This window comes from Sminthopsis crassicaudata, chromosome 6 (assembly GCF_048593235.1).
Source record: "Sminthopsis crassicaudata isolate SCR6 chromosome 6, ASM4859323v1, whole genome shotgun sequence".
NCBI lineage: Eukaryota > Metazoa > Chordata > Mammalia > Dasyuromorphia > Dasyuridae > Sminthopsis > Sminthopsis crassicaudata.
In genome coordinates this window covers 41,780,891-41,798,475 of record NC_133622.1, presented here as the reverse complement: position 1 = coordinate 41,798,475, position 17,585 = coordinate 41,780,891, and the positions used below count along the sequence as shown (strand labels likewise).

Here is a 17,585-nt window from a genome sequence, read left to right as displayed (position 1 = left end):
TTATTATAAGGAAAAAGTACGAGTAAGTATTTACCACAGTTTATATGGAATTAAGTTCAGTAAAGTCAACTAAGCCAGACCACAACTTCAATCCACAATCTAAAGAATACTTATTTCTACACAAAAAACATAAGACTAGTTAATCTATAAATGCTGTGAAGCATATTTGGATGGAAAATATATAGTGTAACGATTGTTGGTAATGTGAAAAAACACAATTTTAGCTAAAAGAAAATAAAAGGAAAAATGATTGTTTCGTCAAGAGGATCTTACTAAAAGGTAGAAAGAAAACTTGATTTTATTTGATAGTAATTTACTGAAATATATAAAATGAATTTACCTTTCTTTTTTTTCTTCTTTTTCTTTATGTCTCCTTGCCTAGAAAAAACAATGAAAACATCAAATATTTATGAGTATTTATTGTTTGCAAGATATATTGCAAGAATACAAACTATGAAACTTTCCCTCTAAAACTTAGAAGAAAAGGCTATCAACATTTACATGCATGGTACAGAGACTAGACGTTAGAAAAAATGACTAATGAAAAACATTGCTATTTAATAAATATTTCACAATTTAAAAAATGTTAAATCTGTAGAGATAAAACCAAAAATAGAGCATCAACAAGCTTAAGAGTATTTGAGTCAGTCATCTTAATTTATATACAATGAAACTAAGACCCTTAGATGTTAATCATCATATTTAAGATCAGGATCTGAACTTGAAGCCAAGTCCTATTCCAAATCTTTTCCCCACTATGTAACATGCCGTTCTACACCTAACAAGAATGTAGATAGAAAAACTATACACTTTTATTTCAGCCTATTTTGGAGAGTTGAAGCAAATTCAGTAAAAATTCCAAAACCAACTTGAAAAGTTAGTAAATATCAGTTTAAAAAAAGTTTAAATAAAACTGAGTGACCATTTCAAAATTCTAAAGCTCCATGATCAAAAGGTATCTTTTGTATAAGCTGGTCATCTAATTATTAGAGTTGAATGAAGCTAAGAGATCATCTAGCCCAATCCCCTTACTGTTGGCATAAGGAAATAACCCAGAGAAATTAAGTGAGTTGTCCTAAGTCAAATTATTTGATTAGTTATTGCCAGAGAAAGAATTAAAAATCAGATCAAATTTCTTACTCTTCTACTACACTCAAGGTATTTTCTGCCAGAAATTTATTTTTTATCAGCTTAATGATTCTCCCTACAATTTTATCCAAGGAAATTAGAAAATGGAAGAAGCAACTTGTTCTGATAGACTCGGGTCTTTCATTCCAAAATTGTGCATAAAACCAAAGTATTATGGGATCACAGATTTAGAGCTAAAAGAACTCTCAGAAATCACTCTGACCAGCTCCCTGATTTTACAGATAAGAAAACTGGGCCAAGAAACTCAAGATAGTAAAAAGCTGATCAGAAATTCAAACTTAGGCATGATACCAACTCAACATTCTATCCACTAGGTTGAGACTCAGGTGTCTAATGAAACATTTACATAGCAAGTTATACCAAAAACTTAACATCGGATGGGGAGCTAGAGGGAGCAAAGAATTAGAAAGAGATTATGTGGGGAAAAACTTCTATTATTCCCCCAAACCTAGTTAAAGATATATATTAAATAAAAAAGGAAAACTATGAAGATGAGGAAACATTAGAAAATCCCCAACAAAATGTGACCTGAACTTAAACTAATGGTATTTTAGGAATCTTGATTATACTGTAAAAACTGGTGCCACTGACAAAAGAAAAAAAGGAAATAAATTACATGGGAAAAGAAAATGGTCATCCACATAATGTAAACTGCACTTTAAAGTTGTGAAAGAAAACATTCCAAGAAAACTGAAAGAATTAAAAATATGGCCACTTTCGGTTATGTTATTTGCTGGGTGTTTTTCAAAAGGTCTTTTATTAGGATTAACAATGAAAATCATTACCCTTGTTCTTTCAGTGGGTTCTCTCCAGCAAGCTTCCCACCTTTTTTCCGAATATACGTGGCACCATGGGAATTTTCAAGTGCTTCTACGTCTACTTTCAGGGACATGCTATCTGAGGAGGGCAAGTGTTTACTAAGACTGTGGCAAAGAGTTCAGGAAAACAAAATGACCACATTAAGACATTTGTCTTCGTTAAAAGTCTCATTTTTCGGTGTTAGCCAACAAAGTTCTGAAATCCCAAACAGAATAAAAATTTAAAGAATATAATAACATCAACAAGCTGAATTATCAAATATATTTATGTACCACATATCTTAATAAAATGGCAAAGGCAGGAGGGCATCTGAATCTTAATAGCATTGCTTAACAAACACACCATTCAAAAACATCCATTGATCTTACGCACACAGATGGGAAGGAAGGGATTTTACAGGTATGAGGATTAAGATCTATCCAGGGAAAAAAAAAAAGGATACACTTTTGCCTTCTCAGGATCTACCAGTGAATAAGCAGAGATAAGTTGTGCCAAAGTGTGAACATCTTTTGGATTTTGCCTGAGGGAAAATTAAAAAAGTTAAACACAAAAATTCCAAACATACAAATTAATCAACAAACATTAAGAGCCTATGTGTCAGATACTAAGAAGGCAAGCCAAAAAAAGGCAAAAATTCATGGACAGAAAAAGTGTCCTGTCCCATCCCATTCCTCTGCACCTACTTCCAAAGCTGCTCCAGGTCACTAATTGCATCCTTCTTCCTCCCATATTTGAGTTTGAAGTTGGCAGCTTCTCTTATTAAGGACAAATGAACAGAAGACTTTGGCTGCAGGTTCATTAAAAAAGGAAAGTTTTAGGCAAAATATATTTAACAAATGTTACTGAAGTTTGTTTGTTCATTAAATCCTCTATCTTAGCTTTTATTGATCTCTCTCCCCCTGCCCTGTTATTTGAAGATCATTTAAAAGGGGGGGGGGGGGGGGAGAAATAAAACTAAGCTAATCAAGAGAATAATATCCAATGTAAAAAAGTTGTATTATATTCATTTTTAAAATAATGTCTGAAGTTGGGTGCATTTTTCCCTAGAAAGTATTACCAAAAAATCAATTCCCAGAATAAACTATCCTTTGTACACCAATCTTAAAGCCATAATGTAACTGAACTGTTATTGCTAACACTGTAGAAACTAGCTACTACCTCTCTTATTGGCTTTGGGAAAGAAGGAACTACACATTTATTAAGTACCTGTTAAATGCCAAGTGTTTTACAAATATCATCTTATTTAGTCCTTAAGCAATCCTGGGAGATGGTTACCCCATTTGGAGCTGATGAAATTGAGGAAAACAGAAGTGACTTATACAGGGCGACGCAATTTGCTGAGTGCCTTGAGCACATTTGAATTCAGGTCTCCCTGACTCTAGGCTCTCCAGCCCAAGTAAAGCAAGTACTGCCAAGTATTCCAACAGGAGGGAATTGCTCCAGGGTTTTTATCATTTTATAAGCTGAGGACAGCCAATACTAATGTCTCTTATTGAAAACCAACTAGGACATTCTTGGAAGAATTGCTGACCATTTTAAGGAGGAAAACAGGGTCTCCATTGACAGCTTTTATTACTCAGCATGTATTTATCTGAACCCTCCACTACAGTCCTAGGGGGTTGCCCAGTTAGGGGGAAAGCTTGCCAATGTTTCCGTACAGTAATAACACACTGTTAATCACGCCCACCTAGCTGGTTCTGAATAGTCTGGCCAGACAGCAGGACTATGGTCTATCAGAGCAGAGACTAACCATCTTCCCAGACAATGAATTACTATCTACACCATCCACGAAACATGATGACTTTGGGACTGTGGGACAGTCATGACTCCCTCCCTCCTGACAAAGGGAGACTTTCTTGGGCCGTCTGAAGCCGTGATGTGACACTGCCTGCCCCGAAGGGACCCTCCTGCAAATGCCGTCCCTCCCATGGCTCTCATCGTGTAGCTGCACCCGGCACATACTCTAAAAACATTAGGACAGAGTGAGTGCCCTATGGCGCCATCCCTGCTGTCCCCACTCGCCTCCTGGTTAGGAGCACGGCCTCCCAGAAGGCACTCAGCTAAGGGCCTTTGCCCAGGCCATGAGAGTGACTCATCAGAGGAGGGCCCTGGACTCACTCCCACTCGCCTCCAAGGCCGGCTGCCATTCCCTAGGCCACACTGCCTCTCCTTTCATGCTTCTCAATCCGTCGTAGAGTTTTTTGCTTCAAAGATGCAATGTGATAATTGCCCAAAAAGGAGATGAGATTTTCATCGCTTCATCTAGTCTTATTTTGAATTTTTATTTTCACAATTGAGTATTTTAAAACTAGAATCAGAAAAGATAACAAGAAGTCCAACTATGCTGTCAGCACACATCCCTGAAGGTCAGTATTCAGAATCTAACTACTTATTTCCTTTTTAAAATCATTACACATACAAATATATTCAGAAAAATTGCACATGTTTAACCTACGTTGGATTACTTGCTGTTGAAAGGAAGGGGAGGAGGGGAATGCAAAGTTTTGCGAGGGTGAATATTGAAAAACTATCTTTGTATGTATTTTGAAAAATAAAAAGTTATTATTAAAAAAAATAAAGTCATTACAAATACTGCATAAGGCATTGTCATAGGGAGTTACTGCCATTATGAAAGCAGCCCCACTTTACAAAAAGAGATAATTACGAAGGGCAGGGAAGAGAAGAGCATAGAAGGGAAGGGAGATAGTAGAATTACTTATAAGTAAACTGTCATAAAAAAGTTATTTTTTAATCTTGAATGGTGCCAGTTCTTTGTGGGGAGGAATTTTACCTGTACTTTAGAGAAATTCAGATAAAGTTAAAAAAAAAAAAAAAAAAAAAAACCAAGCACATCTAAGTTGGCAAGAATCTCAAAAACCATCATGTCAATCCCTTTACATTATACAATATAAAATTTATATTCAAATTCCAATTAAATTCCCTTACCTGGTGATTCTGGTACCACTGGATAGCTTGCGTAAAGACCTCAATAGCACTATCTATATCTTCTTCATGACTGTACATTGTTACTAATGCAGACACCTATATGTAAATTTTTAAAATAAACAATATACAGTAAAATTCATCATGAATTTTCTAGAATTTTTTCTAAAATCAAAAACATTGAGGTGACAGTCCATAGTCCATATATTCTGGTTTCTCTACAGTAACTATCTCATGTGTATTATATATTAGGCTAACAAAAGCACTTTCTTCTCAAAAGAAAGAATTCTGAGGAATAAAAAAGACTATCAAATGTTTTATGAAAAGCAAATTATTGAAATAGTTATCATTCCATTTTTCTAAAGAACATAAAGAGTTAAAACTTTTACAATGAATATTTAGAATCAACATTTACTAGCACTGTGATAATAAGCAAATCATGTAACCCCTTTGGACATTATAATTCTAATTTATAAAACTGGTATCTGGCACTATCCCTGTCACAAGGCTATTGTGAAGAAAGAGCCTTCAAATTCTGTAAGATAATGTGAGTTACTAATGCCATGCTTCCATGGCAGAAAAGCTCAAGTTATAAGGACAAGGCCTTTAATAACTGCCACCCAAGAACCAGATTCCCTGAAGGACTATCTTTCAGGGAACAAATTATTTTGGCCACAATTCATAAAGACTATTCAGATGTGGACCTTTCTGAATTACAACTGTTCCATGGTTTGCTGTAGGTCATTTCCAAGGAATCTCTGATTCCATAGAATCCAAGTCCTTCAGTTTACTTAAAAACATAGATCTCGTTGCTACAGAGACTAGGCCTTTTAGCTCTATGTCCCTACAGAGCATAAAAACAGTAACCCACTATTAGATTTCATGACAAATTTCTATCAAGAAAAAGCTCTCAAAGTATTTAGAAAAGTCATCAGATTTTCATTCTCTTTTTTTTTGGGGGGGGGGGAGGCTGGGGTTAAGTGATGTGCCCAGGGTTACACAGCTAGGAAGTGTTAAGTGTCTGAGACCACATTTGAACTCGGGTCCTCCTGAATTCAGGGCTGGTGCTCTATCCACTGCGCCACCTAGCTACCCCGAAAAGTCATCAGATTTTCATTCTCTCTCTCTCTTTTTTTTTTTTTTTTTTTTTTTGGGAGGCTGGGGTTAAGTGACTTGCCCAGGTCACACAGCTAGGAAGTGTTAAGTGTCTGAGACCACATTTGAACTCGGGTCCTCCTGAATTCAGGGCTGGTGCTCTATCCACTGCGCCACCTAGCTACCCCGAAAAGTCATCAGATTTTCATTCTCTCTCTCTCTTTTTTTTTTTTTTTTGGGAGGCTGGGGTTAAGTGACTTGCCCAGGTCACACAGCTAGGAAGTGTTAAGTGTCTGAGACCACATTTGAACTCGGGTCCTCCTGAATTCAGGGCTGGTCCCACTGCGCCCCCTAGCTGCCCCGAAAAGTCATCAGATTTTCAAGAATTTTTGATTGGGCTGAAATTTAGAATTTTATTTCTTAGTTCCCATTGTTTACTTTGTAGAAATTCATTTAACTGTTATTCTTAACAAATGAAATTTCAAGGAAATCTGTTTATTTCTGAGCAAATAACAGCCTACTCCTCATACTCAGCAAGAATAAACAGGAAAAAAAAAAATCACTCTTGTTCCAAAGTAAAAGCTACAATTTTATGATTAAAATATGGCACTAAGTTGCAAATAAAGAATTTCCAATTCACAAAACACTCCAATAATCTAATGATAGTCCTTCAGATCTCCTATGGTAGGACTGTCACAGATGTATGTTTGCATTGTAAAAAAAAGGATCAACAAGGATACTGCATTTAAATCACCATGAATAAGCAAATCAAAATAGTTCAATATCTAACATCATATTGCTTTAGTTGTGAACAAGAAATTATAACTAAGGACAAATATTATAAAATCAGGACTCCCCAATCTACCTCATTTTATTGTACTTTGAGGGCTCTTGATATTACTACAAAGGACCATAAGTAGGCCAAATCATTATACTGAGAGAGTTCTTTCCCATAGGGAGCTTCGTGGCTTTTAGATGTTCTAAACATTTGTTCAACCTGTTATAATCAAGTCTTCGTTAATATTTTACCTTTAAAAACAACACTAATGTACTATGGATGAAGCTGTGAAGTGGCCCAATCATCCTGAAAAGTAATTTCAAATTATGAAAATAAGATGCCTAAATGTCTATACCAGTGATCCTCAAACTTTTTAAATAGGGGGCCAGTTCACTGTCCCTTAGACTGTTGGAGGGCCGGACTATAGTAAAAACAAAAGCTCACACTCTGTCTCTGCCCCTCAGCCCATTTGCCATAACTCGCGGGCCGCATAGACGTCCTCAGCGGGCCACCTCTGGCCCGCGGGCCATAGTTTGAAAACTCCTGGTCTATACACTTTGATTCGGAGATTCTACTTATACATATGTGCTTCAAGGAGGTCAATGATAATAGGAAAGGTTCTAGAGACACCAAATTATTTAAAGGAAAACTGTTTGTGATAGCAAACCACTGGAAACAAAGTAGATATCTACTTTGTGGAGGATGGCTAAACAAATTGTGCTTCAAGAAACAATGAACACAGGATAACTACAGAACTACATGGATACTACATGGCTACCACATCTCCAAATTAACTTCTATAGAAAAACTAGCTAATTAACTTTCTATTCAAATGTAGAACACAAGTTATATGATGAAAATTGCTTTAGTTGCTTCAGGCAAATATAATTCAATCTAAAACAGAATCTTAGTCTTTTTTGTTTTTATCTAAGTCTGTTAAATTTTTTTATCTAATTCTGATGTGCTGATTTTCCTTAGCTTAAGAAATCTTTCTACAGAATGAGGGCTGTTGGCTTACTGAAAACAGTTATCATATCATAGCAGTATAGATGTTTGTTTGCTTTTTGTTTCTGAAATTTGTTTAAAAACATAAAATTTCCTTTTACTTAAAAAAAGAGCAAACTATGGAAAGACTTAAATGCAATGATACAAAGTAGAATAAACAGACATAATAAAAGCACACACATAATGATCAGAAAAACATAAATGGAAAAAACAAGTACAAAACAACTGAAATGAAATGCAAACTATAAAAAACAAGTTTGACCCCAAAGGGAAAAAAAAAAAAAATCAAAGATCCCTTGCCCCAGTCCCTTTGTAGAGGAGCAAAGTGGGATCTGTGAATATAGATTTTGTTTAGTTTGATTTTACTGAATTGTTTTTTTATTCTCTCTCTTTTTTAAAACAAAAATATTTAGGAATAAAAAATGTCTCTCAAGGGAGGAGGAAAAATATAATCAGAAATATTTGAAATAAAAAATACTTCTCCACAATTTCCTAAACCTGTACCTCACACAATAACTTTGTTCCACTTTCATTTGATTTTTAAAAAGAATTTGCAAGGACTCACAAGTACAAAAATGTTTGTGGCAGCCCTTTTTGTGATGGCAAGGAACTGAAACTGAATGGATGGCCATCAGTGGGAGAATGGCTGAGTAAGTTATGGTATGTGAATGTTACGGAATATTATTGTTCTGTAAGAAAATGATCAGCAGGATTATTTCAGAGAGGCCTGGAGAGACTTACATGAACTGATGCTAAGCGAAGTGAGTAATACCAAGAGAACATTGTATATGGCAATAAGATTATGTGATGATCAACAATGATGGATGTGACTATTTTTAATAGTGAGGTGATTCAGGGAAGTTCCAATGGTCTTATGATGGAGAGAGCCATTTGTACCCAAGGAGAAACTGTGGGAACTGAGTGTGGATCACAACATAGTATTTTCATCTTTGCTGATATTGTTTGCTTGCTTGTTTTTTTCCTTTCTCATTTTTTTTCCCTTTTTGATCTGATTTTTCTTGTACAGTATGATAAATGTGGAAACATGGAATAATTGCACATGTTTAACCTATAACAGATTGCTTGTTATCTAAGGGAAGGTGGAGGTGGGGAGGGTGGGAAAACAACTTGGAACATAAGGTTTTGCAAGAGTCAATGGTGAAAATTATCTTTGCATGTATTTCAAAAAGCTATTGCTTTTTTTTTCCTAAAGTATCTTCAAAAGATCAGAAAGTATTTTGCTGAACTCTGCTTAGATAAAGTATTTGGCTACAGTACTCAATGTATGTCTGTGATATGGCTCTACTCTTACACAAGAAATAAACATGCCTTCAGCTTAAATTACAGAGCTCCATGTTTAACCTATATTAGATTACTTGTTGTCTAGAGGAGGGGATGAGGAAAGGGAGGGAGAAAAATTTGGAACACAATGTTTTACAAGGGCGAATGTTGAAAACTACTTTTGCATGTATTTTGAAAATAAAAACCTATTAATAAAAAAATTTTTTTTAGAAATTGAAGAGCACAAGTGACAGTTTCGAGTTAGCTCCTATTTCATTTCCTTTTCCCATCCTGAATATGTCAGTCATAACTCACCATGCCTGGTTTATGCTTTAACTCTCCTATACTTCTCAAGATTAGACATGCTTTGGTAATATTACCTGAGGATAAAACAGAAGCAGTATCTTATGAAAAAGTATACCATAAAAATTTTATTTTTACCATTTCTTTAACTTTCTATCTTTCCTAACCACAGAAATGAAAGGCAACATTTCACATTAACTTTTAATTTCTAGTTACATTAACATAATCCTTTAATTCCTTGTTAACTAATCTCCCCTGAAAAACTATAAAAGATCATGCTCCTCTCCCCAACTCTAACAATTCTTTGTCTATAAGTGTATAGATACTGGACTGATGGGCAGTGTGGAGTGGTGGGCAGAGACTTATCCTTAAATTCATGACCTGACTCAATCCAGCCCCTAACAAAGAAGGCTGCATGACTCTGGGTGCCTAGGGAGCAATGCAAAAAATTACTCTGAAAAAATAAATGACTTCCCTTTCCTTCTGATCTTTTATAAAACAATCAGAATGAGGGGGGCGTCCTCATCTCCCACTCCCTCAACCTATCTTAATCAGACCACATGCATGCAGAAGTCTGCCTTGGCAAGGAGACTGGGCTGAAAGAGGAGATAAATCTAGGTCTACAAGGGCTAACAGACTCAGAAAGCCAGTGTCCTTGACAAACAGTCAATTCTACTACTTGACTCAATCACTCAAATATGAGAACAAAACATCTACACAGATAATGTACATAAAGGCGCACCTGAGGGAGAGACCAGGATTGAAGTGCCTAGCCCCGCTGACCCTGGGCAAGCGCTAGAGCCTTGGTTTCCCCATCTGTTAAATGGAGAATGGACCTAAGCTATTTCCAGTTTCTTTTCACTTGTATGATTCCATGACCACACTTTACCTACAGCTTTTTAATATTGTCAAGACAATCCAATAAACATTTCATCAAAAGACCAAGGTACTGCTAACACAATTAGACTGTTTCAGGATCTCTCAGCCCGCCCCATGTTTCATTGTAAACAAGATGATGTCACAAAACCAACAAACATATCCATACCTTGAGCAATTTTCAGCTGTGCCATGGTCAATTTAATTTCTGCTGCATTGGCTGGATGCTGTTCTGAGAATTCCTAAGTATTTTTGGAGGGAAAAAACAGAGACTTATCACACATTTTATTTAATAATCTCTCAACTACCTAATCTTTTAAACAGCTTTCTTTCTTTCCTTTTTTTTTTTTTTTTTTTTTTTGGCTGAAGCAATTGGGGTTAAGTGACTTGCCCAGTCACACAGCCAGGAAATGTTAAGTATCTGAGGCCGGATTTGAACTCAGGTCCTCCTGACTTCAGGGCTAGTGCTCTATTCACTGCACCAACAACTGCTCCTCAAACAGCTTTCAATGAATACGAGTTGGACACAGAAGTCCAACCAAGTCCTACTCTGAAAGACCATCAGTTCCACACACGTTTTGCTCAAAGGTGTGCTATGGAAAGTGAGAAGCAGCACAACACATTAGAAAAAGAGCTCAGATTTCAACCTGGAAAGGTCCAACTTCCAATCTTGCCTCCAGCTCTCATTAGCTGTGTGCTCAAGGGCAAGCCCTTAATCTCTCTGAGCCTTCGTTTCCTTATTTCTAAAATGAGGATAACAACTGTACTACCTGCCTCGCAGGATTGTGATGATCAAATGTGCAGTGCTTTGTAAAGCTTAAAGCACTACATAAATGCTGATTCTAGAGGTCCTCATCCTTTACAAAAAACAGAATGATGGTCATTATGGATGTTATGCATTACGAATTTTTTTTTTTTACTTTTTTTTTTCCTGAGGCAATTGGGGTTAAGTGACTTGCCCAGGGTCACACAGCTAGGAAGTATTAAGTGACTGAGGTCAGATTTGAACTCAGGTCCTCCTGACTTCAGGGCTGGTGCTCTATCCACTGCGCCACCTAGCTGCCCCTATGCATTATGAATTTTAAAATGTTGAGTCACAATAGCCTCTAACTTTTACCTTTTCTCTGGATTATGTTCAGAAACATCAGGTTTCCTGGAAAATGTTTTTCACATAATATAAGAGAGAAAGCTGAGGTAGATCTTCCAATAAACGTTGTCTGCTTCTGCTTGCTTCTCAGGCAAATTCCAAAAAAGTAAGCTAAATGTATAAGTCAGTTTCCCTATTAGTAAAATCAGAAGCCAGAGTGTATCTTCAAACTCTCATAAATCTGGACTGACTAATCTAAAAATCAGGAATGAAAAGACGAGTAGTTTTCTGTGGCCATTTGATCATGTCTGACAGCAAAGAAATCATGTTCTGATGAAAGCAGTCTGGAGCTAATATAAAATAGGTCTCTAAATGAAAAGGAACTCGATGTGTCTGTGACAGAGAAAATTCCACAGGGCAAACACAATTTGGCATAGTTTAAAAATTAAACAAAACAGGTCTATGATTTATCAATTATCCCTTTTTATCAATTCCCTACTAAGTTTTAAGAGTTGCTGAATCACAATGAAAATGATGCAGCAGGTCAACTGTAATGAACTTGACTTTAGAAGTTTAAAAGAAATCATTCAATCACCTGAAGGAGATCTATGGCCTTTGCATGTTGCTTTTCTCGGCAGAGTTGGGCAGCTTGGATTAACACAGGCAAGAGATGCTCAGGACTTTGGGACTGTAAGCTGGTTGATATTTTGCGGCACTGATCTGCCTAGGAGAAAAGATTTCATTTTTTTCACATAAATAAATTATTATAATCATGATGACAAATAGTACAGAATAAAAGGAGAGATAAAAGCAAGTGAAATAAGAAGACAGTAATGTTTGAATAAATTACATAGAATAAGAGGGGCATTTTACAAAGTCTCATTTTCATTTTGTCCTTGAGAAAAAGCTGCATTTAGGCAAGTACAATATATTAAACATAATATGTGATTATAAAGTAACAAGACTGGCCTTAATATGGAACAAGAAATTGAAGCTTCAAATGAATTTTCTAATTAAAATGTTGCCTTAAAAGTCCCTTGAAGAAGAGAAATGTGTTTCCTTTGTGTCACTATTCTCCAAAGGCTAGCACAGTGCATGGCATCTAGTTAATAAGTAACTTAAGAAATGTGTATTCAACAACAAAAAAACCCATATATAACTCACTCTGTGAAACTGTCTCCATAGCTAACTTACGACTCACAAAAGAAAAAGACCTCACCTTACAGTTATACCCTTTTTGTGCCCAAAGCATTATTAACAGCAATGTGAAAAATCCTTTTATTCACGGGATTGCCTCTTCATAATTTCCAGCAGTTCTAAAAAAATTAAATCTATCTTCAAAGAATGGAAACTTAATAGTCCCAAGATATTATCATTAAGTATAAATTCAAAGTCAAAAAAAGTTCCAAATATAATCTGAGAAATATCAGTATTTTTTTTCAATAAATATCTAGCTTTCTACAATGTTTTTTAAAAGAAGTAAACATATATCTGGAAGTGTAAAAAGTTTAACATGTTTAAAATAAAAATAGCTTATAATGAATAAGGATCTTTGCTCGCATTAACAAGTCACCCTCTATATACCCAACAAAACAAAAATGAAGATCTGTTCTTGAGCCTAAAAAATGATTAGCACTTGAGAACTTAAAATGATCATACATAGAATAAAAAGAATTTATCAAAATTAACAAGTATAAATATTATGCTCTCCCTCTAAAAATTCATGAGTATTACACATATTCTAGCGATTATGAAATTACATAATAAGCAAATTATACCTAAGATATATTGATATTTTGATCACAGCAGGAAGAAAAAAAATGGTATATAGTTTACAAAAATAAAAATAAACTGACAAAACAGATTTAAGCAATGAGCAAAAAATGAGGAGGAAGACAGGAGGGAAAGGGAAAAGAAAAAGGAGAGAGGAAAGAAGGGAAGTAGGGAGAAGAAAAGAATAGAGAGTTGCATCTTTGTAATAGCAATTAGGATACTATTACTTACCTGGTTTGTATACATAGCAAGTAAAGCTTTATTAAATTCTATAGCCTGCAGCTGTTTCTTAGAAAGTTTATGCTCTACTCCATCTGCATTGGTTAATTTCACTTTTTTCTTGGAATCAAAGACATTTTGGTCCTATTTAAAAAGAAAAAGAAAATCCACAAGCATTACTAATTGCCATTCAGTCTTTCAATTTCTACTTCCAGCTCTCATGAAAGATTAAAAAAGAAGCCGGAACAAAGAGGCAAAAGAGAAAGGCCTGAAGGATAAGGGCTTAAGAAAAATGAAAAGTTAAACAAGAAATGGACAGGACAAATGAAGATAGATTTATTGTGTTTGACTCCAGGGGACAGATAAGAAGAATGGGTAGAAATAAAAGGCAAATTGAGGGTTGAATCTAAGGAAAAACCCCACCACAGGAATAGATCCCCAAGACTAGTTGCTACCTCCCAAGAAATCTTCAAATGAAGTCTGGATGACCACGTATGAGGTGAGGGGCTTCATTGAAAAGACACTTATTCAGGAATTCTTATCACAAGCTGGCCTCTAAGATCCCTTTCCAAGTCTATAACTCAGTGACTGTAATCCTCAGGCTGAAATGATGATATAGATTGAGAAGTGTTGGGTATTTGCATAGGAAGGGTGTGACTGCATAAAGAATGTACTTTAGAAAATTATGAGATTTAACATGGTAGGAATAGTAGATGCAAACTATACTTCACTGTGATTTCTCCCTTGTCTGATATGCATGTTTTTGGAAAGGAGAAAATACTATTTAAAAAATAAAAATTAAATGATTCCTAAGAAATCTGGCAACAGGTAGTTAAAATTTTTAATCATCTAAATTCATACACTCTTGGAGAAAAACTGCACTGAACATACTCCAAAAAGCATAATCTTTCTCAATCATTAATAAACTGAAAAAATACATATTTTTAAAAGGTTTTTTTTTCTTTTAAAAAGAAATCTAACCAATTCAAACACAAAACATTTCTACAAAGTTTACCTATGAAAGGAAAGAAGATTCTTAAACTATGCCCCATAATTAATTTTTTATTTAAAGGAAAGCTTAATTTTAACATGAAATAATGCAAAAGATTAAGTACCAGAACAATTACTTTTTGATTCTATTTCAAAAGAACTTTTCTCATTTGTTTTGAGAAAGGGACAGTGCAGAGGTAATGATGATTTCATTTAGAACTTTTCATACCTTGTTAATTGTAATAATGTTATTTGCAATTACAGCAAGCAATCCCACATCTGTTGGCCTGTAGACAAGAAAAGACAGCCAAAATATGAAGGCCATTAAAAATAAACCAAGTCCTCATGAAAGAATGCAACATCCCACTTTCATAAATTCCTTACTTTAATTTTATTATCTGATTATAAAGCTGTAAAGCCTCTTCTGTATGACCCTGAAGTTGGAGAATATATGCCATTTGACCATGAATGATTGCTAGTTCTGCTTGTATGTCCTCCTCAGTCACATCCTAGATAAGAAAAGGAAAGGGTTTTAATGTGAAATAACACCACATAACAAGTATGGGGTCCCAAGACTAAACCAGACTGCCCCAATAAGCAATGGGGTGCTCTTCAAAAGAAATCTTTAAGCAAAGTCTGGATGACCATTTGTGAGGTGTCAGAAGATTCTTATTCAAGAATGGATTTTACAAGCTAGCCTCTAAAATCTCTTTCAATCTTCTATGATTCTTTGCAATTCCTAGGTTGAAATGACCATATAAAATTGAGAATAGTAAACTTAAAGAGGACTTTAAAAAAATCTTTAAAAGGAAAACAGAACACTTCGTTATAGGCTATTATCAAAAAAACAGAAGCAACAATAGATGTAAAATGTTCTTATGTTTATTATTTTAGGTAATCTTAAATACAAAGGAACATAGTTTCTTTTAAAAAATTATGTAACAGTAACCCAAGTTTCAATTCTATCTAGACTTTCAAATCAAAAGCACTTAATAACTAAATGGATACAGCAGAATTTCAACAATTAGTTCAGTCAATAAATCAGCATACACTTCAGAAATTCAATAAATCACTAAATCTAACAATTATTAGAGCCAAAATGCATAAAATTTGATGTAGCAACAGTGGTATACTTACAGAGTCTTCTGAGAGTGATTGACGGCAAAGATCTATAGGAAATAAAATGTTTAAAAAGTTAACTTAGGCTAGATTATAGCTCTCCCTCTCTATACTTCATAGAATTCCTGGAGATTTTAGGAGTCAAGTATTTTAACGTTTTAATTATCTATCTGACAAATCAAGGTTTACTGAGAGTATTGAATATACGAAGGCATTATTACAATTTCATTCATTTCATCTCTCTGGACTTTTTTCTTCTGCTAACCATTTACACTGAACTGCTACTTATGAATATTTAGTCTTCTCCTTTGTTCTCACTCCTGCCAGACCTATGGAACATGTAAGTACACGCTATTCCCACCTTGCTCATTATTATTATGTTTGCCCACCTACTTTGTTCTCAGCCATCTCAAATTTGACTTCTGTGGGAGAAAATGTGTCAAAAAAGAAAACACATGAATGATTCAGGAGTCATGAGATGATGGCATATTAGTCTTACTAAAATTATTTGAAAAGAGTCAAACATTTTCTAATCAAACATTCTATTTCTCTTCCTTAAAAGGTATCACGAAATGTGTTAAGATAGAATGAACTTTGAAAACATTAGTTATAAAAATATTAAATAGGATGGGATGCTACTGCTCCTGATACTTAATTACCTTTCAACAGTACCTTATAGAATTTGTACCAAAAAAATAAAAGGAACTCTGCGAGCACTAAAATGATCCAACATTATATCCCAAACAGAAATGCACAAAGCTCACATTTTTTTTGGAAGGCATTTCACAGAGTTATATTAAGTTTAAAATTCTAGGAACATTTTTACCTTCTGCTCTTTGTAGGATTTTCAGCGCCTCACTCAGCTGGCCTTGACCTATTAGTGCACATGCAGTATTGTAGCACAATTCATAAGTGCCTTCTTGAAGGCCTAAATTTTCCTGTTATGGAAGAAATCGCCCAGTCAATAACTAAAGTGATATATGATTTTATAATGGCTGAATAGGCACAAGAGGAAACTTACAGGGACTACTTTTTCCCAGTTGCTTTGGGCAGCCACCACTGCTGAAAGGTTTGTTTTTCTTTCTTCTTCATAATCATCTTGAGAGTTTCGGATGAGATCCCGGTACACAGCCAAGCAGTCATCATAACGCTCCAACCTATATAACTGGGGAGAAAGACAGGCTATTAGCCAAATATATACAAAGCGGATACTTATAAGCTCATGCCTTCATAAAGTTCTAAACAGGAAAATTCCAATTCATAAGGAATGAATAGTTAACAGTTCACTCTCTTCTTTTTTTTTCTGGTAAAGTCGGCAGAGTACCAACACTTTTACAATGCCATGATCAATTAATCTTTTCAGCTTTTCAACACTAAATTCCTAGCTTTCTTTTAGGGCATGCATGATATGCCATCTAAGGAAATCACTTTAACTAAGAGGTAAATCACTTTCACTACCTTTTCTGACAGAGTTTATAAGAGACTTCTTTACCCTACTTTCCATCCTTTTTTCCCCAGCTTGCTTTTTTAACCTTTCTATTTTGCTTTCTATTCTAATCACCAATTTTCTATACAAAACAAGGTCCCCAATACATGTGAATAGCATGTACAACTCCACTGACTTCATCTTTCTTTACAAACAAACTAAAAATTGGCCTATCCCATAATATATCAAATCTAATATTCTAAAAGTGAAACATGTTAGTTAAAGGAGCAATCTTTGCTCTTCCCAAAAGTTAACTTCAAAAAGATAAAGGAGATACAATCCATAATTTAATCTTGAAAATATTAAGCACTTTCTACATCCAAACCATTTTGCCATGTGCCAAGAATATTAAGCAACACCATCATTGTCTTCAAGAACTTTACAATGTAATGGGAGCTAGTATTATAAGCTTAGATAAATATGACACAAAGGATAAGGTGAGGGTAAAAATAAGATCCTGGCTTGAGTGCCTGAGGAGAAATACCTTTCAGCTATGAAAATCAGAAAAGCTCCATATTTACAAGGGCATAATGCATGAACTCATCTAAATCTTTCCAGACCTTACGTATATTTTTAGCCTATACTGTTTCTTAAGGGTAACAAATTCTTTAGTTTACAACCACCTATATAAAGTAATAGTAGCAGCATTTGTCTGTCCTAAA

At 35.0% G+C, this 17,585-nt stretch overlaps 1 protein-coding gene across 1 annotated transcript in view; it reads right to left on the bottom strand.

Moving 5' to 3' along the window:
- The window catches only part of SRP72 (signal recognition particle 72), a 28,211-nt gene that overhangs the window by 5,565 nt on the left and 5,061 nt on the right, over positions 1–17,585 (bottom strand). The window contains exons 4-17 of the mRNA XM_074273569.1: positions 16,459–16,602; positions 16,264–16,375; positions 15,456–15,487; positions 14,703–14,827; positions 14,548–14,605; positions 13,341–13,472; positions 11,932–12,060; positions 10,419–10,491; positions 9,386–9,450; positions 4,915–5,010; positions 2,652–2,755; positions 2,411–2,488; positions 1,935–2,072; positions 341–378 (exon numbers count right to left, since the gene is read on the bottom strand). Of these exons, the coding sequence (XP_074129670.1) occupies positions 341–378; positions 1,935–2,072; positions 2,411–2,488; positions 2,652–2,755; positions 4,915–5,010; positions 9,386–9,450; positions 10,419–10,491; positions 11,932–12,060; positions 13,341–13,472; positions 14,548–14,605; positions 14,703–14,827; positions 15,456–15,487; positions 16,264–16,375; positions 16,459–16,602 (1,324 nt within the window). The remainder of the gene's footprint in view (positions 1–340; positions 379–1,934; positions 2,073–2,410; positions 2,489–2,651; positions 2,756–4,914; positions 5,011–9,385; positions 9,451–10,418; positions 10,492–11,931; positions 12,061–13,340; positions 13,473–14,547; positions 14,606–14,702; positions 14,828–15,455; positions 15,488–16,263; positions 16,376–16,458; positions 16,603–17,585) is intronic.